This window comes from Carya illinoinensis, chromosome 3, assembly GCF_018687715.1.
Source record: "Carya illinoinensis cultivar Pawnee chromosome 3, C.illinoinensisPawnee_v1, whole genome shotgun sequence".
NCBI classification, from domain to species: domain Eukaryota; kingdom Viridiplantae; phylum Streptophyta; class Magnoliopsida; order Fagales; family Juglandaceae; genus Carya; species Carya illinoinensis.
The window spans coordinates 8,950,487-8,973,991 of NC_056754.1; the positions used below are offsets into that span (position 1 = coordinate 8,950,487).

General features: G+C 35.1%; 1 protein-coding gene across 2 annotated transcripts; it reads left to right on the top strand.

Moving 5' to 3' along the window:
• Positions 1 to 4,760: 4,760 nt before the first annotated feature.
• Positions 4,761 to 23,033, top strand: LOC122303078 (sister chromatid cohesion protein SCC2). Of its 2 annotated transcripts, XR_006240594.1 has the most exons (29): positions 4,761 to 5,313; positions 6,422 to 6,531; positions 10,082 to 10,218; positions 10,291 to 10,387; positions 10,515 to 10,771; positions 11,826 to 11,933; positions 12,012 to 12,123; positions 12,357 to 12,453; positions 12,554 to 12,740; positions 12,835 to 13,266; positions 13,436 to 13,956; positions 14,052 to 14,259; positions 14,332 to 14,382; positions 14,541 to 14,699; positions 14,843 to 15,010; positions 15,664 to 15,963; positions 16,040 to 16,192; positions 16,955 to 17,124; positions 17,972 to 18,080; positions 19,524 to 19,685; positions 19,772 to 19,876; positions 19,944 to 20,177; positions 20,802 to 20,935; positions 21,017 to 21,307; positions 21,386 to 21,809; positions 22,036 to 22,128; positions 22,220 to 22,345; positions 22,491 to 22,828; positions 22,870 to 23,033. XR_006240594.1 is itself a non-coding variant. In XM_043114625.1 (28 exons), exons 1-28 carry the CDS (start codon positions 5,036 to 5,038, stop codon positions 22,713 to 22,715), a joined length of 5,448 nt encoding a protein of 1,815 aa, XP_042970559.1. In that variant the 5' UTR covers positions 4,761 to 5,035; the 3' UTR covers positions 22,716 to 23,033. The 2 variants fall into 2 exon arrangements, 1 of the variants encoding a protein (XP_042970559.1); XM_043114625.1 differs by having other exon boundaries at positions 22,491 to 23,033.
• Positions 23,034 to 23,505: the final 472 nt, after the last annotated feature.

Below are 23,505 nucleotides of genomic sequence, written 5' to 3' on the forward strand. Positions count from 1 at the left end.
AACTTCATATGATGTATTAGATTTATTTTATAATAAAAATAATTATATAATTTAATGTATCACAATATTATAATGTATTGACTCTTTAATAATTAGAAGAGAAAAAACGACTATAGATGAGGTTGTAGCAGCTGAGAATAGAGAGACAGGAGAGTCATTGTCAAGGTGTTTGGTAGGGTTACGTTGGATTCAAACCCACCATTTTTGTTCTGACATTATTCTTTTCTTTTCATTATTCCTCCAATTCTTAGGTATTGTTGTCACCTATCAACCCGGAAAGGAAGAAGATCCATAACATTCGCAAGAAGTTTCCGACATCTACTGCCACTTCTCTCAACGTTAATTTCTTTAATCTTTTGATTATTATTTTTCTTGGTCAAAAAAACATACCTTACGCCGTTAAACTTAGTTGTTATTTTGGATAATGAGTTGAGATAAAATAAAAGTTGAATAAAATATTATTTTTTAATATTATTATTATTTTAAAATTTAAAAAAATTAAATTATATATTATATTTTATATAATAATTTAAAAAAATTATAATTATGACATAAAATTAAATACTTATTCTATCCAAACAAAATCTTAAACTTTCACAACCCAACGAAGGCCCCACATTTGCAAATTTTCAAAGCAATGGACCACAAGACGAAGTCAGGACAAGGACTGCTATTAATATTTATAAGTTGTCACGTCTTTTCAAAAATAGTAAGTTTTATTATTAATAATTTAATTTTATTATATAAATTTTGCATTTATTTTTTTATTTTTAAAAAAAGCACGTAAAATTTGCATAATGTGAATATTTTTTTCCTCTAGATTGATTTTAGTTTCTGATCTGGTTTCTTTTCTTTGACACATGCTCATTCTTTGTATAAAGTGAGATATGCTTTCATGCTGTAAGAGAACTTTCTAAATCGAATTTAGTTCTTGAAATTTGATAGCAAGCAAAATGAAAACTATATATGCAGGAGAGTTTAGGGATGCGCACGAATAAAATGCAGAGTCTATATGGAACTAATACGGTGCATTTTTTATTTTTCCCCTTCTCAGTTTCTGAAACCTATTTTGTGCCCCCCGCTTCATCTCTCTCTTTCCTTTTTCTGAATTTTCCTATTCCAAGTATCTGAACCCTAACCCCCTCCATCTCCCTCCTTCGTCTTCTTCGTCATGGCTGGCATCAGAAGCTTTGTCGGTGATATTGGCTGGAGAGATTGATCCTTTGTTGAAGCACTTGAATGAGAAGAAACAGAGCTTCCGACGATGGAACGTGGTTTCATTGGCAATGGAGTTGAAGGAGGTTCAGACCTGCTTAACATTTTAGGAGCGATCATATGGCATAGAAACTCTAACAAGACAGACATGCCATCTTGAGATTATGGGTTCTTTTTCAAATACTGTGTGCATGTGGTTTGAATCTTTAAAGTCAATGATTGGTCTATTTTTTAGTGTTTTTGTTTGTGGGGTCATGGTTTGGATTTGTAGTTATTCTATTTTTATCTAAGTTATTTTCATGAGTTGGGATAAATTCATGAAAATGGACTTTTATAGAAATGGGTGAAATGAACTCATTTACCACAGATGATGATGAAGACTATTAAAATGCTAGAGATAATGCCGACGATGACCAGCGAGATGGAGGTTCTCTCTGAGGTGTTGGGGTAAAAAATACTAGACGCATGATGGAGAACGAGTACTGCATCTTTATCTCCTGTTGTTTTCTTTTTCTTGTATTTCCTATGCTTTTTCCATTATTTATTTATTTCTTTATTTATTCCATACCACAGATATGGCATCCTGCACAGCTTTCCTACGCAAAGTAACCTGCTCGTAGCGGAATTGCAAACGAAATATGCATATAAAATAATTTTTTAATACTTACTATTTATTTAATATTATTCAAAAAATTTATACAAATAATAATAAAATATTGTAAATCTCAGTTTAACTGTTGTATCTCTTTCCCATTTAAATGTTTGTTTGAATAGTAAGACTATAAGAATAATAGTAATGGGTTCAATAAAATTAAAATTTAGTTAACATTTAATTGAGAAGCATAAATATGAGGTTTAGTGGACTTAACAAAACTACAGTAATTTTAACTTTTATCAATTTTATTAACCAAATTTATTGAGCTCTCAATTGCTGGCCAAAATATTTTTTTAACATAAAAAGAAACCATTTACCGCATTTACTTGTTTCACATTCAAGTGAAGCAAGATTTCGTTTCTTTCTCAACTCGAAAAGCATGATTTCATCTTCGTGGCACAACTTTTTTAACCCTAAACATTACTCTCACTGAGTCATTGGGGATATTTTTAACTTTGACATTTTAGTAGTTGTGACAATCACAATGCAATGATTTTATCATCTCATCGATACAACAACAAGAGTAGGTTTTTCTTTGATTCTAGTAATTTATTACAATCATACATTTTAATATAATCATATATTAGTTGAAAAAATATAACTGTTGTAAAAAAAAAACTTTATAAAATTTTATCATTTGAAATAATATGAACGTTAGAAAATTAATGTATAATTTTTTAACAACGAATAAATATTTAAATTAAAATTAGAATTAAAATAAATAAAAATTTTAAAATCAATATTTTAATAAAATTATGAAAGATTTGTTAAGTCTATTATTTGGCGTGGTTTGAAAAGTGGCTAGCTAAATTTGTAAAAGTGAATTTTCTAGTCAAATTTTGGCCAAAATTTGTTAAACCCACTGCTACTACTCTAAGATGAAATGAGATAATTTTAGATAAAAGTTAAGAATTGAATAAAATATTGTTAGAATATTATTATTATTTTAAAATTTGAAAAAGTTTAATTATTTATTATATTTTGTGTGAGAATTTATGAAAGTTTTAATGATGTAATAAGATTAGAAGATATGAGTTGAGAGTGTTTTTCAGTCCCAACGGCTATTAACAACCCCTTAAAGTATGAAAAATATTTTAAAAGAATTTATTTATTTATTATTTTTTTAAACTTCGTTGCATATATGTTATCTAATCTAATTAGCTTTAAATTTTTAAAATCGGGAGACGAGAGAAATTTTTATTTGATTTCACTCCAAAAATTATTACGTGCTTGTGAAATATGGACGGCATAATACTTTCACTATATTATAACATACTATATAAATATCCAAAATTAGATAATAATTACTTGCAACAATAAATAGAATTGAATCTTATATCATATTATGTTAATACATAGAAAATATTGTAAAATGTCTTCATCATTTAGAGAGATAATTATAGAGATTTTGGACATGTTTAGTTTAGTTAGTTTTTAAAAAACCTCTTCAACTTCTAACCATACATCTTTCAATACAAAAAATTATTATTTAACTTTTCATCTTAAATTTCAATGAAAATAAAAAAAATCAAAATCGAAATTTTTTTATAAAATATTAGAAAAAATTATGTTTAAATAACTTTTCAACTCTTAATATCTACTTTCACAAATTCAAATATAAAATATATTTAAAAAAAATTCTATTTGAGTTTTCCCATATGAATTTACAAAACTGAAAAAAATATATCTGAAATTTTTGTTAAAAATCTTAAAAATTCATTAATCAAATATGACTTTTTTCTCAATATATTTACTATTATAGAGAATTTTGATCTCACGAATTCAAATATAATAGATATTTAAAAAAAAAAAAACTATTTGATGTTTCCTATATGCCTTCACAAAACTGAAAAAAGAGAAGATAATTTCTTAAAAAAGCTTAAAAAACTTATTGGTTTCTTCACATTTTCAAAATTTAGCTAAAATTACATGTTTTGCATAAAATCAAAACCATTCAGGATAAAATTTCACATTAGATTAGCCAAAATAATAATATAATACTATTTTTTAATAATAATAATTTTAATTTTTTTCATATTTTGTAACTACACTAACTATATGTTAATTAATAATTTAATTTGTACTTAAATTATTTATTTACCAATGAGTAATACTATGTACTATCCTCAATTGGGGACTCTAATGCATGCATAAATAATTTTATCTTTAAAATTTTTTAAAATGACTAAAATATCTCTCTTAAAATGATATTTTTTCTTTTTTAATAAATGACCTGCACATGCAATCCTCAAGTGAGAACTGTAAATAGAATTTCTTTTTACCAACTATTAGTTTTTCTCGGCGTATTACATCTTGCTTGAATATTTTTAGAATACAATAGTTCTTATGAAGATGAACAGTACATCTCCAAATTTAAAGAAAATTTTGGTGATACTATAATATATATGTAGAACTTCCTCATTTTGATTAACCTAATGCAAACCATTTTATTGTTATTTAGCCAAACTTTAGAGATGCAATGGCATACAAATACTCTTAGGTTAGATTTGAATAGTAAATTGAGATGATATGAGTTGAGATAAAAATTAGAAATTAAATAAAATATTATTAAAATATTAACGTTTAATATTAGTATTTTTTTATGATCTGAAAAAATTAATTGATTTATTGTATTTTATATAAAGATTTGAAGAAATTATAGTGACGAGATGCTTTTAAAATGTAAATTTAAACCTGACACGGACAAACCGGAGAGGACACTTTGGTAACTTCAGGTCTTTGTGGAAATACGAGCCCCGAGTATCTGATAGAGGTCACTGCCCCGACAAGCTACCAGTCTACCGCGCAAGCAAAACGGAGGGCAATATCGTGATTCCAGGGAACTGACACACTCGTATTCATTTTCCACATCTATAAGACCCAATTCTATAGTCCACACCCAAAAAAATTGTAACCCACAAAAAGGATACGCACCCACGCTTTCCCCGCCATTTGCTTTTCACAATTTCTCTCATTTCCCTGTTTCCCAATCTATTCCCCCTAGGGCTTTACAAATTCCAAACCTCTCTGAGCTAACCCTCACCAAGAGAATAAGAAAAACCCTAATTCCCTCCAAAACACCCTCCGATTTCTACCTTATTACGAGCCGCTCCACTCCTTCATGCCCTCGCGCTGCCAATTGCTGACTCACCGGTTCCCCAATCGATGAGCAATCCAATCGTTCCCGGTTCTTTGATTTCCGCCTCCGGCTCCGGCTCCGGCTGGGGTCACCGCGGCATCGGCCTCTCCAACACCATACACTCTGAAGTCGCGCCGTGCTTGCCTTTGCCCTCGCTTCCGGTCTTCTGCGGCGCATCTAACCAGGACCTCCGACTCTTCGACGAGCCTGGACGTGGTAGCTTCAGCTCGCTTGACCGCAGTGAGGTTCTTGCTCAGTCCAGTAGAATCGCTGATCTGCTTCGCCAAACCGATGTGTCTTACTTGTAAGTGTTTTCTTTGCTTCCTGTGACGTCTTTCACATTCAATTTGTGTTTCAGAAGTAAGCGGAAATAGTTGACAACGTAATTTTAGTTCGCTATCACATATGTGCTCCACTGATATACATCGTTTTTATTTATTTATTTTGAATTTGAATCTTGAAGTGGCTTAGCTTATAAGCAGTTCGAACCTTAACGGATTTGACTTGTTTAAAGTGTGATACTAGTGTCAATTTGCTGCTTACGTATGACGATAATTGATTTCAAATGTTAATCAATTGTTTTGGCTGCAATTCAAAATATTGATTTTACAATGCGGCTGTTATTAGTTGAAATCGTTACTCTTTTGCACGTACTTTTATTGGTTTGATATTTTTTCTTGTGTTTTGTGCGTTTTAGTATAATTTGGAAAATTTAAATTTGGCGTGCTTGGGAAATGTAAAGTTTAGCAAATGTTTGCGATACGCCAATGCTCTTTTTTGGTAAGTGAGAATAATGCTTTATTGATTGGAAAGGGGCATAGCCCAAGTACATAGGTTGTTTTACACGGATTACACCTAGCATTATCTAGCAATCATGAATGGATACAAACAAGTTGTGAAAACTAGCCCCATTAGAATCAATGATCAAAGCAAAGAGTGTTTGAATGGTAACTAGTTAAGATTGTAAAAGAGCTGCATGGTAGCTTATTGGCAAGAAGAGATCAAAACATGCAGGTCAAAGTGGTTGGCTCAAGTGGTAAGGGCTTTGGTCTTGGTGGTATTCTCCCTCTAGAATGTTCAAATCCTCTTGGGTGAAAACAATTTCTAGGGGCTACCAAACTAGGGAACTTCCCATCGAATTACTTGAGGTGCACTTGAGGGAAACTCCTTGCTGAGTACCTGTGCATCCCCGGGCTTAGTCAGGACTTTGTTCTCGGACACCCGGTGCTAATATAGAAACATGCAGTTCCTTATGATGAAAAACCATTAATTAATTTAGATCTGTCTTTTACCACAAGATATGTGTAATTTTCATTTATTCTTCTTCTTATTGAAGTTGGCATTTTTTCCATTTAACTAATTGTGGCTGTAGTCGCCGTTGTTCCTTTGCTCATATTTGGCGTCATCTACAGGAATCTCAAAAAGGATGCAAGGGTAGTTTCATATGGCTATGCGGAACCTTTAGAACTACATGACCAAGTTTTGCAATGCCATCCAGAAGCATTTGAGTGTAGTACTGCAGGTAAACAAAGTGTTTGATTACTCTTTTCGTCCCCATGGATATAATGCTACCATCTACAAAATTCAAACAACTTTCATTGATTGAGTATTTATTGCTGACGATGTTTAATGGTGAAAACCTGGGACCATTACAGCAACCACATATTTCCTGTTAAGAGAAAGGGAAGAAGTACTATAAATTGTTTTATTTTATGTCTTTGATTTTTAACTTACAGATGACCAGTGGGTCTTTATCCAATTGCCTTACCCTATATCTTGTTCTCAAATTGCATTTCCTTCTCTTGTAAGAACAGGGTGGAGACTTTCATGAGTTCAAAGCTTATTTTGGTGCTTGTGCAATTTACAGTGAAAGAAAATGACCTTGTGGATTTTAGGTTCAGTAACTGAAGTAATACAATTGAAATATTAGTAAAACTAGGAGTAGAAATGTGAGAATAAAAGGATATAATTTTCCTTAAGATAAAAAATTGATTTATTTTCTTTGATATTTACTTGTCAAAAAAAGAAATCTATAAGGAGGAAATAGAGGTCTCTGTGTCCCTTGTAATTATATTTAGAACTCTACATGGAGTAACTTCCTTTTCAGTGTATGGGCTATTTACAAGGTATGAGAAAAAACCATGGTGTTTTATAATCTGTTCCTTTTATGATTGTATGTCTTATGTCCATGATTTCATTTTTGTGGACCATTAAGAGTTTTCTCTTGGTTGATTAACTCAGCCTAGTCCATTATAGAGCCTAATCTGCCTAATCCGTCTATTCAAGATGGCTGGTTCTCTTGCATGGTAAGACAAAAGTTCTTCATAAGAGGGAATGGGTAACGTAGTGCTTAAGAGTCTCGGGTGTGTGGGTACTGGGATTGTGCTTGTAATCTAAACTAGATCTACTAAATATCGTGCATCTTTGCTTGTAAGCATAAGCAGGAGGATGAACATCATAAATTGAATTATCCATTTCCATTGATTTTGATATGCTAATGGGACATAGACCAGTGTTTTTATGGAAATAATGATGCATTTTGATGCACTGTGATGGGAAATTCAGAAATTATTTGTTTTGGCAACCACGTCAAGAAATATTGAGTAGAGGAATGTCCATAATGATAGAACATGCATCTTTCTTCCATGGGATCTACATTTTGCTTGATGATGCATGGGGGAAGTTTGTTTGTCTTTATTGTGCTATATGTAACAAGGAGGAAGGAAAGGGCTGTTGGGCAGGTGAGGCAACAGAAGGAAAAGGGCTGCCTGGGGGAAGGGGATTATGGAGGATACAAGGCCCCTGCTAGCAACACGACTACTGCACTATATATCTCCTCCCCTCTTCTTACAAAGTCCCGAAAAAAACCATTTGTTGTAATTTGAGACAACATGGTTGCCTCTTGTTAAACAGGAGGCATGGCCTTGATGTATATGGCAGACCCAATGTGGTGCTGATTTAAGGATTCGTTTAATGGGTTGTACTTGTGTATGTTGCTTTCCAAGAATCATGGTTCAAAATTTCTAAAAACGCCCTTTTTTTTTTGATAAGTAAACACAATCTTATTAATAAATATAGGCATAGTCCAAGTATACAAGATGGTATACAAGAGATAAGAACTATCTAGGTGGCTATAGTAGTCACTAGAAAGTCATGTACATTTTGTCCATTGAAGTCTATAGCTAGAGACCACAAGAATAAAGTACTGAAAAATAAGATACGAATCTCCTCCGTAGTCCGCTCCTTATCTTCAAATGTTCGTTCATTACGCTCTTGCCAAATGCACCACATAACGCAAATCGGTACCATCTTCCACACAACTTTGATTTGTGGATCGCCTCCCGGCATCGCCCAGCTGGCTAATAATTCCACTACTGACTTCGGCATCACCCAATTTAGTCCTACTCGGCTGAAAACTTTACACCACAATACTCTAGCTGTCTCACAATGTAGCAGGAGATGATTCACTGACTCACCATCTTTCTTACACGTACAACACCAATCAGTAATGATTACCCGACGCTTTTGCAAGTTATCGGTAGTCAATATCTTACCCAGAGCTGCTGTCCACATGAAGAAGAGTAATTTGGGAGGCGCCTGATTCCTCCACAATCTTCTCCATGGAAATGGAGAGTTTGGTATAACTGTAAGAGCCTTATAATAAGAGCGAACCGAGAAAGTACCTTTACCCGTAGGTTTCCACCATAGCTTATCTTCTTGCAAACCATTCGGCTTCATAGAATACAGGAGGTTAAAGAACTCCGCGAAAGTGTTTACTTCCTAATCATGTGCTGCTCTACAGAATGTGACATTCCAAACGACTTGATCCCTTGCACGAACCACTAGGTCTGCCACCGAAGCTTCTTGATCGCAAGCCACTTGGTATACCGATGGAAAATAATCCTTCAGTGCCTCCTCCTCACACCAAATGTCCGTCCAAAATCCTATACGTGTGCCCTCCCCCACCAAGAGTTTGGTATGATTGAAAAACGCCCTTTTTAAATGTATCAAATCTTGTTGAGCAAAGAGTGCAAGTTTTGTGACAAGCTTCAATGCATTGAACCCATTCAAACATCAATCTGCTTGGATTGTAATTGGTTATACAACTTATACTACTTCCAACCATTCATCTCTATCTTGGAAAGTTCTTGTTTGAGTCCTTGGACATCATGTTTATTCCTTTCCGTTTTCATTCAGTTCCTCTGTAGTTCTTCTCTTCCTTTTGGTGTGTTCGACTTGACCACTTACATTAAGTTATATGTCGTAGAACGTGGCTGAGCCATCATTGTTATAAAGAAGAAAAATATGGTAAATAAAGAGCTATACCGTTTCTTTTAGTTTATATTTCACTTGCAGTGCTGCTTTAGTATTGACGTGCCTAATCATAAATCTCTCTAAACATATAATATTTTCTTTATTACTTTGAGTTTGTGGGCTAAGTCTCTTGTATTGAATGGAGATGATTTATTCAATCTATTTTAGTCTTTTGTCAGTTTCTTGAGTATATGTAGGTATTTTCTCTTGTATACTTCTAGTGTACTTGGGCTATGGCTATTCTCGGTAGTAAAATCTCTTATTAATTATAAAAAAATAAAAATAAAAAATAAAAAATAAAATAATATTTTCTTTTTTCGAGTGGACAGAATTCAATTAATTATTTCAAGTCTTAAATTGCTTATTGGAAAGGATTACTTAGCATGCCTACTAATTGATGTATGGATTAAAAATCTACCTTACTGATTACAATGCAATATATTTATTTTTCCAAATAACTTACATTGGCCACTGCGTGGGATCTATTGCAATCTTTGCTCTTGTCAAAATTAAGAGAAAAGTTGTTGTGCCTCTGGATTCCAACCCGTTTTTCTGTTTCTTTTTAAATCATTGCCCATTTTGTATTTTGTTTATCTTAAGTAATAAATTCTATTTATCAAAAAAAGTTTATCTTAAGTAATAAATTTAATGTTTTTGTCCTTATTTCAGGATTCTTTGCTTTGTGATCTTGTTGTTATTTCATTAATAGGTTTAATGTTGCTCTCCTTATTGTTTATTGCATTGTTCAAGTTTCTCAGGTCCTATTAAGGAGCAAATATCTAGCGGTACGGTATCTGAAAAGAAGCCCTTTGAACAAAGTGTACCTGTCACAGTTCAAGCTCAAAGAGACAATAGTGCTACTCACAATTATCATACTGGTTATGTTGTTAACAATGTATGTATGAATGTCATTTTAGAAATTGATGATTGAGTTATTATTTTACTGATCTAGAAGATGAAATTTCAGCATGTATCAACATCGTCTTCTAGAAAACCAAAACTCAAGAAGAAAGGTGGCGATGACTTTTCATCATCAGTTGGACTGGATCACGCTGAGATTCAAGGTTGATTTTTCTGTTTTACTATTATTACTATTATGATCTTCGTAAATTCTCACTCACGCTCTCTCCCCTTCTCTCTACCTCATTTATTTAATTTATATATAAATATTTTGGTTTGATCATTGTTCAGATGCCACCATCAGAAGCTTTTGTGAGTTGTTAGAGGACTTCTGTGGTAGAGCTGAAATTCCTAGTGATGATCGGGATGAAGCAGAGTGGTTATCAGTTCCTCTTTCTGATCTTAGAATGCTTGTAGCTGAAATAATGTCTATCCGTGCAAAGAAACTTCTACATTTGGTTCCTGTAGATGCTCTTGTTAGGCTGTTTAAGGTTCTAGATCATCAGATACATCGAGCAGAAGGCTTGTCCATAGATGAATGCGAACACGTAAGCCTGTTATCATTACGTTTGTGTTCTGCAATCTCTTAGGGTAGTAATTTATTCTCCCTGTTGAAATGATTTGTCAACTTTATCTCACATTCTCTCCAGTTGTATGCAAGCCTCATTGTTTACTTTTTACTTCCAGTTTTGTCGTTGTACTTACTATTGTATGTACCTTTTTTTTTTTTTTTTTGTGTTTGAGCTAATACTTTCCAGCTAATTAAATGGTGACTGAAGTTCCTTGCAATATATTGATATTTTTTACTTTTTCCACCTTAGCTAGTCATTTATTCTTGGTATTAAGAATAGCTAATATGCTCTTCATGCTGGGGCATTTTGATACTTTTTATTTACGTGTAAACATGCTACTTTTCACATATCTTGAAGAATGCTTGAAGTATGAAATGAGTTTCTTTTATATCTCTTGTTTGCAATGAGATATACAAGCAAAACAACTGGCACTGTTATTCATGTAAAATTAAAAAAAAGATTTGATAGGTAAAATTAACAAATATATGTATTATAACGTTTTTGCTAACTTCTTGTTCTTTTCAAGGTTTCTTTGGTTGACCTCCTTTTTTTTTTTTATCACTTCACTGCTTCTAGATGTGCTTAGATTACCATACCTTTTTTTCTGGTAGGTTGGTTCTTGTTTAACTTTGTTCCCCACAAAACCCCATTTAAATCCAATTTGTGCCCCTACGTCTGGCGTCTCCTTGAAGTCAATCTGTAGGGATGAGGTGGCTTTGAGGTTTAATGTTTGTCATTGACTAAAAATAAGATAAAAAAAGGATTTGGATAGTTGTGAGGGTGCTTTAATGCCTCTTTGGGATTATTTTCGGTTAATGTGGTTGGAACCACAAATATTTTCTTAATTTTGGATGCTGTTCCTGTCCCTCTTGAATCTTGTCGCTTGCTTTGATATTCCAATCTATGTTTCCATGTTATTTATGTGGTTATTGTAATCACTTTTACGGTATAATTCGCTGATTTGATACCAAATAATTTTTCTTTTTTTGTTCTTGACGCGCCTTTATTAATTATTTCTGTATGATTCCAGTCAGATTCAGATGTAGTTTCATCGATCTTTTGTGCTCTGGAGTCTATTCATGCTGCTCTAGCAGTGATGAGTTACAATGAAATGCAAAAGCAGCTATATAAAGAAGAGGTAAATACTCTAATATGGTTACTTTAAGTGCTCACGGTATTATTCTAATATAATATGGTTATAATTGTCCAATATCAGATAATTGAAAGAATTCTGGAGTTCTCTAGGCATCAGGTTATGGATGTTATGTGTGCGTATGATCCATCATATCGTGCTTTGCATAAACCAAGCGAAAATGGAGAATTTGAAGGTTAGCTTTAGATTTTTGCAAGAAAGCTGGATTTTGTCCCTAACTTACTTTCCTATTTCTTTATTTTCTGACTGCAGTAATTTTGAACCCATTAGATTATATACACTTTCGTCCTCTTTAATGATTTGTTACAAAAGATATTGGAATCATTCATGCCTCATTCGAGCGGTCCATATCACATTTCCTGAACATGTTTTAGTAACTGTGCTACCTTTCTTCTCATGTTATGTCAGGGGACGAAGACGAAGACCCTGGTCCTGAAATTGGTTCGGCAAGCAAGAAGCGGCGTAGCATTAAGACTGTTCGAGTGAAGAAGTCATCATTAAACAAGTGTGATTATCATATGCGGTTCATCTTCATTGAATATTAAGGCGATATTTTGTGTATCTAAACTGAGTTTTGTTCTCATAGTTTGTGTTTTCTTTGATAGGGTCTCTGCTGCAATGAATACTATTCTTCAGAAAATGTGCACCATTCTTAGTTTACTCAAGGATTTATTGTTAATGGAGAGATTATCTGATAGTTGCATCTTACAACTTGTGAAAACAAGCTTCACGACATTCTTGGTGGATAATATTCAACTCTTGCAACTGAAGGCAATTGGTTTAATTAGTGGGGTACATTTCTGTATCTTTTATTGCTTATTGACGACTTATGATTTACTTCACTACATATGAAATAAAATCCTGGCCTTTTCCCATGGTGGTACAGATATTCTATTCATATACACAGCATCGTACTTATGTGATAGATGAAATACTTCAGCTGCTTTGGAAGTTACCATCCTCAAAGCGAGCGCTAAGATCCTATCACCTACCTGATGAAGAACAAAGGCAGATTCAGATGATAACAGCTTTGCTGATTCAGTTGGTTCACTGTAGTGCAAACCTTCCTGAAGCTTTAAGGCAAGCAACAAGTGGCAATCCCATTTTAGAAGTCTCAGTTGATTCTAGTTACCCGACCAAATGTCAAGAGTCAGCCACAGAGGCATGTTGTCTTTTTTGGACCCGTGTGCTTCAGCGTTTTGCGAGTTTGAAGACTCAAGATGCATCTGAGATGAAAGCGATGATGGAGAATCTTGTTATGGATTTGCTGACAACATTGAATTTGCCTGAATATCCTGCTTCAGCTCCTATTTTGGAGGTACATTGACATTATTGTTTTCGTAACTTCAATCGATTATTATTATTATTTATTGGTACCGGGTGTCCGAGAACAGTGTCCCAACTAATTCCGAGGGTGCATTGGCCCTCGGCAAGGAGTTTTGCAATAGATTACTTTCCTTGCTGAGGTAGTGATTGTGGTTTTGCAGGTTCTATGCGTCTTGTTACTTCAGAATGCTGGGCTGAAATCTAAAGACATCTCTGCACGTACAATGGCCATTGACCTTCTTGGTACAATAGCTGCGAGATTGAAGCGTGATTCTGTGCTTTGCAGGATGGACAAATTTTGGATACTACAGGAATTGGATAATGCCAGTGATGTTGATCGCAGTTATCCAAAAGGTTCGTGTTCTATTTGTTTGGATGGAAGGGTTGAAAAGTTGTTCTTTACATGTCAAAGTTGTCAGAGGTTGTTTCATGCTGACTGCATGGGTGTAAGAGAGCATGAAGTTCCTAATAGAAGCTGGCAGTGTCAGATTTGCATCTGCAGGAAGCAACTTCTCGTATTACAATCATACTGTAAGTCGCAATGCAAGGATGGTGGGAAAAAGACTCACAATTTGTCAGAAAAGAACCCTGAAGCTCCTGATACAGCTGAAATTGTTCAACAGCTGCTATTGAATTACCTGCAAGATGTTGGTTCTGATGATGTTCATCTCTTTGTGCGCTGGTTTGTACTCATTAGATCCTTTTCTTTATGAAAATTGTGGTTGCATTGATGTCATAAGGAATGATACATTTGTATATTATTTAATGAATGTGCAGGTTTTATCTTTGCTTGTGGTACAAGGATGATCCAAAATCTCAGCAGAAGTTCATATACTATCTTGCTAGATTGAAATCAAAAGCAATAATACGTGATTCTGGAACTACTTCATTGTTGACAAGGGATTCAGTCAAGAAGATTACTTTGGCATTGGGACAAAATAACTCCTTCTCCAGAGGGTTTGATAAGATCCTTCATATGCTTCTGGTTAGTCAAACATTTCTGTTCCGTTGGGATTTATCAGGTTGTACCTTATTCTTACGATACAATTGATTTCAGGCAAGTTTGAGGGAGAATTCTCCTGTAATTAGGGCCAAGGCTCTAAGAGCGGTAAGTAGACTTTTTTTCCCTTTAACAACTTTTGAGCCTTCAATGGAAATTAAGCAATTTGTGAGGTCATGTAAACAAGATTTATTGTCTTATTCTTCTTACCCTCCTCCTTCTCCTCTTCTTTTATTCTTCTTTTTTAACTTAAATATGACAAGCAGGTTAGTATTATTGTAGAAGCTGATCCTGAGGTACTGTGCGATAAACGTGTGCAATTGGCTGTTGAGGGAAGGTTCTGTGATTCTGCAATATCTGTAAGGGAAGCAGCACTGGAACTTGTGGGCAGGCACATTGCTTCACATCCTGATGTTGGTTTGCAGGTATGTTTAGTCTAAACACCACCATCCCCCACCCACCCCCCCTTTGCCCGCCACCCCAAAAAAAAAAAAAAAAAAAAAAAATCACGTAATGTCGATGCTTTGTTGTTGCTTTGTTCTTATTCCTAAATTGTTGGGTTTTGTAGTACTTTGAGAAGGTTGCTGAGAGAATTAAAGATACTGGAGTTAGTGTTCGAAAACGAGCTATCAAAATTATTCGGGATATGTGCACTTCAAATGGCGACTTCTCTGGATTTACAAGTGCCTGTATTGAGATAATTTCTCGTGTTAGTGATGATGAATCAAGTATTCAGGTAATTTTGAAGCAATCAAGTCAGATGATTAGTTCTGTGCATTTTTTTTTTGGGGTGTGCATTCTTTTTTGATTGGTACTGGGTGTCCGAAAACAAAGTTTTGACTAATCCCAGGGTGCACAGGCCTTTGGCAAGAAGTTTCCCGCAAGTGCACCATGGGTAATTCAAGGGGAAGTTCCCCCCAGTCCAATGGTACCTAGAAATTGTTTGCACCCAATAGGATTTGAACCCTAGATTTGGAGGGAGCATACCACCAAGAACAAGGCCTTTACCTCTCGAGCCAACCCCTATGGGGTCTTTTTTTGGGGTGTACATGGGCTATGTTTTTTGCATTTTTTAATAAAATTTCAGATTCCTTGTAAAAAAAACCTTTATGGTGAAAACGTATAGAGACTTTTGTTAGTATCTGGAAGATTCTTATGATCTATATACTTATTTCTTGATGATTTATATATCTCTTTATTTGCGTATAAAAAAAACAAGTGAAAGATGGTGGAAAAAGGTTACATGTTCATATTACCCATTTGTCTCTTCCTTTGACAACCTTCTTGTATTTCCTTACTTGGGTGCAAATAAGGTTCTATGTTCTTCCATTCATTAGAAGTCTACTTTATTTGTTCGGATATAGGTTCCAGTTTTGTTTCTCTCTACAGGATCTTGTTTGCAAGACATTTTATGAGTTCTGGTTTGAGGAACCTTCTGGTTCAGAGAGACTTGTTTTTGGAGATGGTAGTTCTGTTCCACTGGAGGTGGCTAAAAGAACCGAGCAGATTGTTGAAATGTTGAGGAGGATGCCAAATCACCAACTTCTTGTCACTGTTATTAAGCGCAACTTAGCTCTTGATTTTTTCCCACAATCAGCTAAGGCTGCTGGGATCAACCCTGTGTCCCTAACATCGGTGCGCAAACGTTGCGAGTTAATGTGCAAGTGCTTATTGGAAAAGATATTGCAGGTACTCATTGCATTTTGACAAATACACCTTTTTGATGCTTCTTGAAAAATATATTTGACAATTCAATCTTGGTCAGGTAGAGGAAATGAACAGTGAGGAAGTGGAGGTGCGTGCACTCCCTTATGTGCTGGTCTTGCATGCATTTTGTGTTGTGGATCCAAAACTCTGTGCCCCTGCCTCTGATCCTTCTCAGTTTGTGGTTACCCTACAGCCATATCTTAAGACCCAGGTTATCTATTGCAAACATTTGGGTTCTGTTCATTCTAGTATATTTTTTTGTCCAGAAATGTTCACGAAACTTTTCTTCATTTCATTTCTCGTGTCTGCATTAGACTTGCTGTATAGATAGCCTAGCCTCAAGAGCTGGCTTCTATGCCCTTTTTTTTATTTGTTTATTCCAACCATGTGAGGCTACCAATATTACCTATTGATATACATGGGTCAGTCCATTTCTTTTGCTGTAAAGCACTTATTTTGTTTGGCTTTGTCAAAATTATGTGATAGCTCTTTAGTGTTGTGTTTTGAGATCTACCAATATGATTCCAAGGTACCATGTAGGAGAGAGCAAAGTTCAATAGCTGTGTGTACACGTGCTACATCCATGTGGATAGTCAATATGTTGTTTCTACATGTTTAGCATCCATTGCTGATACTGTACAACGAATCAAATTAGTCATTTAGCTTAAAAACATTTAATAAATGACCACAGAAGCCTATCTTGCATTTCCTTTGACTTAAACAACAATGCTGTATAATGAGATTGTCAGAATTTGTCCTCTGTTGGACATTTCAGTTTGTGGGAACCATCTAGAATGTACCTTTTTGACTTCACCTTTTATTTTTATTTTTTGTTCTTTTCTGTTAGTTCAAATCCAATAGTAGGTAAGACCGGTAGAAACTCATTTAATGGGAAAAACATTTTATGACATGGACAGTTAAGATTGGGAAGATAGCATGCTTGTTTTTAACTTGCGTGTTTTCTTCTATTCAGGTTGACAACCGAATGATTGCTCAGTTACTGGAGAGTGTAATTTTTATAATTGATTCTGTTCTACCATTGCTCCGAAAATTACCTCAAACTGTTGTTGAAGAACTCGAGCAGGACTTGAAGCACATGATTGTTCGTCATTCCTTTTTGACAGTTGTCCATGCATGCATCAAGTAACCTCATGTTCTCAGATCTTTTTGTTGTTTTCCTTGTTCATCATTTATCATCATCATCATCATCATCTTATGATATACGGTTTTGGCTTGCGAGGTCATGGTGTTGGTTCAAATGGCCCTACTTGAATGAGGTTCCAATTCGTGAAAAAGTTGTGATTGTGTCATAGAAATGTTAATGGGCTCCATTTTCATGACTTTCTTATATCTGCTTCCATCTCCTAACTTGGTGTTTTCCATTGTATATGTCCCGCGTTCTTGCCTAAGCCTACTTTTTCAATGACTACTAATAAAATTTTGTTCTATCTATAAAATGAGTGGGAAAAACTGCACGACCCTATTTTTTTTGGGCCAATTCTGCTGCCAAGCAATTAGTTTGATTGAATACCAAATGCCCAAAAAGCTGTAAATGGGTTGTTAATATCTTAGAAAGTCAAGTTTGAGTCTTTGGTGCTACAAATCTTAGTGTTGACATGGTTGTACTTATCATTCTACTATACATCATAAGCGTTATATGTGTATTTGGCACCATACACCATTGATTCATATTGTTTTAGCTTTTCTAGCTAAATTTTAGAGTGGGAATTCCTTTTTCTGTGTAATATGTATTGTATAACTTTTCTGGTTTTTTGCCCATAAAAAAAATCAGATTTTTGACATTAAGCAGCGGTTTTGGCCCTTTAGAGGTTGTTAAAAATATTTTTGGGGAGTCCCCAAGAATTTGACATATATTTTCGTTGTTTTGAGTTGGGATCATTATACTTCTTGTTTATACCATTTCTTCCTTAGTAGAAAGTGTCTTCAGTTTTGAAATATCTTCTATGGCTAATAACTTTTATCATCCCAGGTGTCTTTGCTCTTTGGGCAAAGTTGCAGGAAAAGCTGCTAGTGTGATTGAGTATCTTATTCAGGTGTTTTTTAAACGTTTGGACACTCAGCCAGCTGATAACAAGCAGGTCGGTGGCTATAATCATGAATTAGCATCTAATGTTTGTAGCCATTTCAATTTCTTGTCAATCTGGTTACCTGTCTCTTTGTTTGTTTGGGTGTTTAATAGCATGCATGAATTAAAGTGATTCGGATTTGATGAAGTTTGAAGCTACTAGGTTTTCTAGAACAGATCAAAATAGCATTATCAGTTGGGTGCACTGTGGGAGTTATCACTGGTTGGATGCTAGAAAATCACAAGGTTTTTTAACATTTTGATTCCCTAATTGCTTCATAACCTCTAGAGCGGTAAGGTTCCCTAGAGTGGCTTCCTTCTGCTTGGGATGAGGGCATCAGTAATGTGTATGCACGGAAATCATGTTAAATATTTTCAAATGGAAGAGTATATGGAGAGTCCTGGTGCCACCTAAAGCTGCTTTTTTCTCATGGACTGCAGCTTTAGATAAGATTTTGACAGCTGAAAATTTAAGGAAAAGAGGGATGATTGTGTTGGAGTGGTGCTACCTATGTAAGAAGAATGGTGAAACGACCGACCATATTTTTCTGCATTGCGAAGTGGCGAGGGAGCTTTGGGATGGCATTATAAGTAGGGCTGGGTTGAATTGGGCATAGCCCAAGGGCGTGTTGGATCTTTTAGCATGTTGGAAGAGATACCATCAAAGCTCACAGCTAGCTAAGATGTGGAGGATGATTCCCTTGCGTTTACTGTGGTGTCGTTGGATGGAAAGAAATGAGAGATGCTTCAACAACAAGGAGAGAACAGTGGGGGAAATCTGGAACTTTTTTGTATTTTCTTTGGTTCAATGGTTTTCTGCTATTGTACTAAAGGGGACTTTTTGATTTCTTTTCAGCTTGCTACAGTGTAATTAGGTGTCTTTTGTATACTTCCTGTGTACATGGGCTTTTGCCTAGTTGCATTCTTTCAATAAAGTTTATTACTTATATAAAAAAAAAAAAATATTTTCAAATGATATTTACATATGAAGGTGATATATAACATTAGATTTATGTAAAATTTCATTTATTGAAAAATCTACTCTGATGTGCTGCAGTATGTACGAATTGGTTGACATGTGATGTGATAGGTTTTGGTTAGTTTTTGGGTGAGGTATTATATTTTTTGAATGGTTCATTAATATATATGTATTTCGTGATTATAGAAACTGATGGATTAATATAGATGAACTGTTTTGGGAGTTACCATGTTAAAAAAATTCACTATTTGTATGATTCTTGTCAGCTTTTTTCCAAGATTCAAGGTCTTCCATTTTGTTGCCATCTGTAAAAATAGTGTATTTGTTTCTTTCGATTGGAAATAAATCTTCCATGAGATGATTTACTTATGTTATTTTTGTGTTATTTTTGCATTATTTTTCGTGCATATATATTTGATACAGAAACAAACGAATTAGGATATAAGATAAATCGCCGTTTTTGTTTGCTTATTTCAGCAAGTGGGGCGGTCCCTTTTTTGCCTTGGATTGCTTATACGCTATGGAAAATCTTTGCTGAGTGACTCCAGTAACAGAAGTATTGATGTGGTCAGTAGTCTCAGCTTGTTCAAAAAATATCTTCGCGTGGAGGATTTCATTGTGAAGGTTAGATCATTGCAGGTAACACTTTTCAGCCCTTTTTTATTTTTTCTAGTGGTTCGCTTAATTTTTAAAGTCAACTCATGCTGCCTTTTTTACTTTTGTAGGCGTTAGGCTTTGTTCTAATTGCTTGGCCTGAATATATGTTGGAAAATGATATTGGGAAAATACTAGAGGCAACTTTGTCTTCTGGCTGTGATGTTCGAATTAAGGTAATAATGAAAAGTTTTAATACGTGCTACCACATTCAATATGTTGCTGAATCATTCTGTAAAACAGATGCAAGCGTTGCAAAACTTGTATGAATATCTTCTTGATGCGGAAAGTCAAATGGGAACAGATAAAGCAAGCAACAATACAATTCATTATTCTGTAGAAGGTGGCCACAGTGTACCTGTTGCTGCGGGTGCAGGAGATACTAATATATGTGGGGGTATAGTTCAGTTGTATTGGGATAATATCTTAGGTAGATGTTTGGACTTCAATGAACCGGTTCGGCAATCAGCCCTTAAGGTGAGAACCTAGCCTCTGTATGTTTCTTTGTGTATGATTGATTTTGAGAACAAAAATTCTATGTGCAGTCATTTTTGTATACTTTTTTACGCACAATTGATCCAGCCAATCATATCAGTGGAATGCACAAGGAGTACGCAAAATTGATTGTATATAGCATTACTCGAGAAGCTTACAATCAGTTCAGAATAACGACTTTTGTACTTTGACTGTTGGGACCACTCTTTTGTAGAACTGAAATAAACTCATTTTTGCTTGGAGGGTTTGAAAGTGCCCCTCCATCCTTATTAGTTATTTATGTCTTATTGTCTGTTTGAAATGACCCAAAATAACTGTGCAATTATCAAAAGTAGAAATATCTTAGGAATTTAATTAACCTAGTTTTTCCATCTCTAATGCTGAGTGGACATCTTAGGAATTTAATTAACCTAGTTTTTTTTCATTGATAATGATTCCATGTAGAGTTGACACATTGTAATGGAGGGAGTATCAAGAAATGGTCTGGTTTTAACCACTCTTTGTTAATGAAATAGTTGAATTTCACGCCATAATTCTCTTGTTTGTTCTGCCATCATTGAACTTGCTAATTTTTTTCCCATTTTTCTTTCTATGCTGCTACAATAGATTGTTGAAGTTGTGCTGCGCCAGGGTCTTGTTCATCCAATTACTTGTGTCCCGTACCTTATAGCCCTTGAAACAGATCCGCAAGAAGTCAATTCAAAGTTGGCTCATCATTTGTTGATGAATATGAATGAGAAGTAATCTCCTCTAAATGTTTTATGAAGTGCTCTTTCCGATTAACTTTGCTTATTATTTAGCTAAATGAAGCCTCTTTTCAGGTACCCTGCATTTTTTGAAAGCCGTTTGGGGGATGGCCTTCAAAAGTCATTCATTTTTATACAATCAATAAGTGGTATTCATGAAAATGTAAATCAGAAAGTCCAATCTAAGGTCCCAGGAAATGTGAAGGGGAAACCTGATGGTGGCTCGTTTGCTCAAGCAAGGCTTGGAGTCTCTAGAATATACAAGCTTATCCGTGGAAACCGAGTTTCAAGAAACAAATTTATGTCCTCAATTGTGCGGAAGTTTGATAACCCCAGCTGGAATGATTCTGTAGTCCATTTCCTGATGTCAGTGTTGGTGCTATTTCCAGAGTTCTGCTTTCTGAATTGTTTAGAGTGGAATTATAAGCTGGTTTCTTTTGACAGGTACTGTGCTGAAATACTTGCTTTGCTACCATTCACTACACCTGATGAGCCACTATATCTGATCTATGCTATAAATCGAGTAATACAAGTCAGGGCTGGGGCACTTGAGGCAAATATGAAAGGTTTGAGTATGTATTTGTCACAAAGATATATGGAGAAGACATCTTATGAGAATGGACAACAGGAGCTTGTTGTTAAGCCTGACTTCAATGAGGTTTCTTCAATGGATTTGAATGGGGCAATTCAACATGAGCCAGGTGGTCAGCCTATTTTCAACCATACCGTAGATTTGAATGAGAGTATACGACACGAGACGACTGATCAGCCTGTCCCAAACCATAGCATCTCACTGGAGGCAAAGATACATAGCATGGGCTCTGATGTTTCTATTGTTCTTTCTGCAGATGATCTGCGGAAAGTTCAGGTGGCTTTAAGACTTCTTTATATGATTTTCTTTTTTGCACTAGAAAGAGTTCATTCTCTGAAAAGCACAAAAATGTTTGCATAAAAATCTTTCGGTATGTTTTTCCCTTATAGGAATAAATAAATTTTAGTGCCAGTATATGTGCAAGCTATATGTTTTTACATGTTTTCCTGATTGTACGTCCTTGTGGGTGGTTATATGTGTTGATGCTAAGGTGCTTATGCAGGCTGACTGTCTGGCAGCTACTGCGTTGCAGCTTCTTTTGAAAGTAAAGAGGCACCTAAAAATTGTGTATAGCCTGAATGATGCCCGGTGCCAGGTAAAGCTATGAAAAGTTTGTTCCCGCCATGGTAAATCTGGATATAATTAATGAACTTAGTGTTAATGCATATTTTCTACTTTGTAAACAGGCTTTTTCCCCAAATGAACCTGCAAAACCTGGTGAGGTTCTCTCCAGACAGAACATTCCCTTTGCCATTGGTGAAATACGCACTAGTTTGCCTACCACTCATCAAGAATTGATACAAAGATATCAGGTAGGGTGTGGGCTATGGTTTGATCATGACAACCCATATTACTCTGTCGCATGTGTTTTTCACTTAACTGAGCATGCTTGCTGAGAGTTAGCCGTGGCAATTTTTCTCTTTAATATTGCTTTTTACTGGATTTCTTTCTTTACAGGAATTCAAGAGTTCTCTGAAGGAAGATGTGATTGATTATTCGCTTTACACAGCAAATACCAAGAGGAAGCGGCCCGCCCCCAGAAAAGGACGGAAATCCGGATACATGGGGGGAGGTGAAGATGATGAAGATGATCATGATGATGATGATTGGACAGGTGGGGTTCGCAGGCTAAGTAATAGCGGCAGAAAAGGTAACAGCAACAGGGGAAGTAGGCAGCGATGATAGTTGTAAGTATGTGACAGGTAGGCTAACTTGTATATTAAGTAGGAAAGGAATAGAAAGAGAATAGGAGAGAAAAGAATAGAAATCTGGAAACAGAGCCAGAAAAGGGCATCCAAGGTCCTGGAATAGTACTGGGTAGTTGGGAGCGCCTTCTCTGGCTGTTTCCATCTTGTAATTGGTTTGGCATTATAGTCTTAGCATTCTTTTTGTTAATGAAATTCACCTTCTCCTACTAGATCGCCTCTAGTTTTGTTTTTTGTTTTTTGTTTTAACAGAATTCCATATTATTATTGATTCATCCGTGACCCCATTCTTGAATCTATACTGTTATTTTTTTTTTTCTCTCAATTCTAATATAAGAATTTGAGGGATTTCTATTCGGAACTTTCGGTTGCTTTCCGACGTTGAAATGAAATCATTTCGTCACATCTTACGCTGCACCAAGTATGAATCCATTCTAATCTTTTACCCTGGGCATGTGGAAAAGGTTTCATTATTGTTGGGCACAAACACCAGGTGGGAGAAAAAGAATAAAGCTAAACATTCATGGTACTTGGTGGAAGCTGGTCTTCATTACCTGTACTTATTTTCTATATGATTTTAATTTGATTGGGAAGGTATAAAGTAGAAAAATATTAAGTTCGGGAGTTGGGAGGGCCCATATATTTAATTTTGTGCTAAGAAAGTTGCATGGCTGAACTGAGCGATTAAATATGATGTGCCCCAATGTCAAACTGTTCACCCAACTATCTTTATTGTCTTTACAGTTGTCTGTGGGTCTCACTATGCA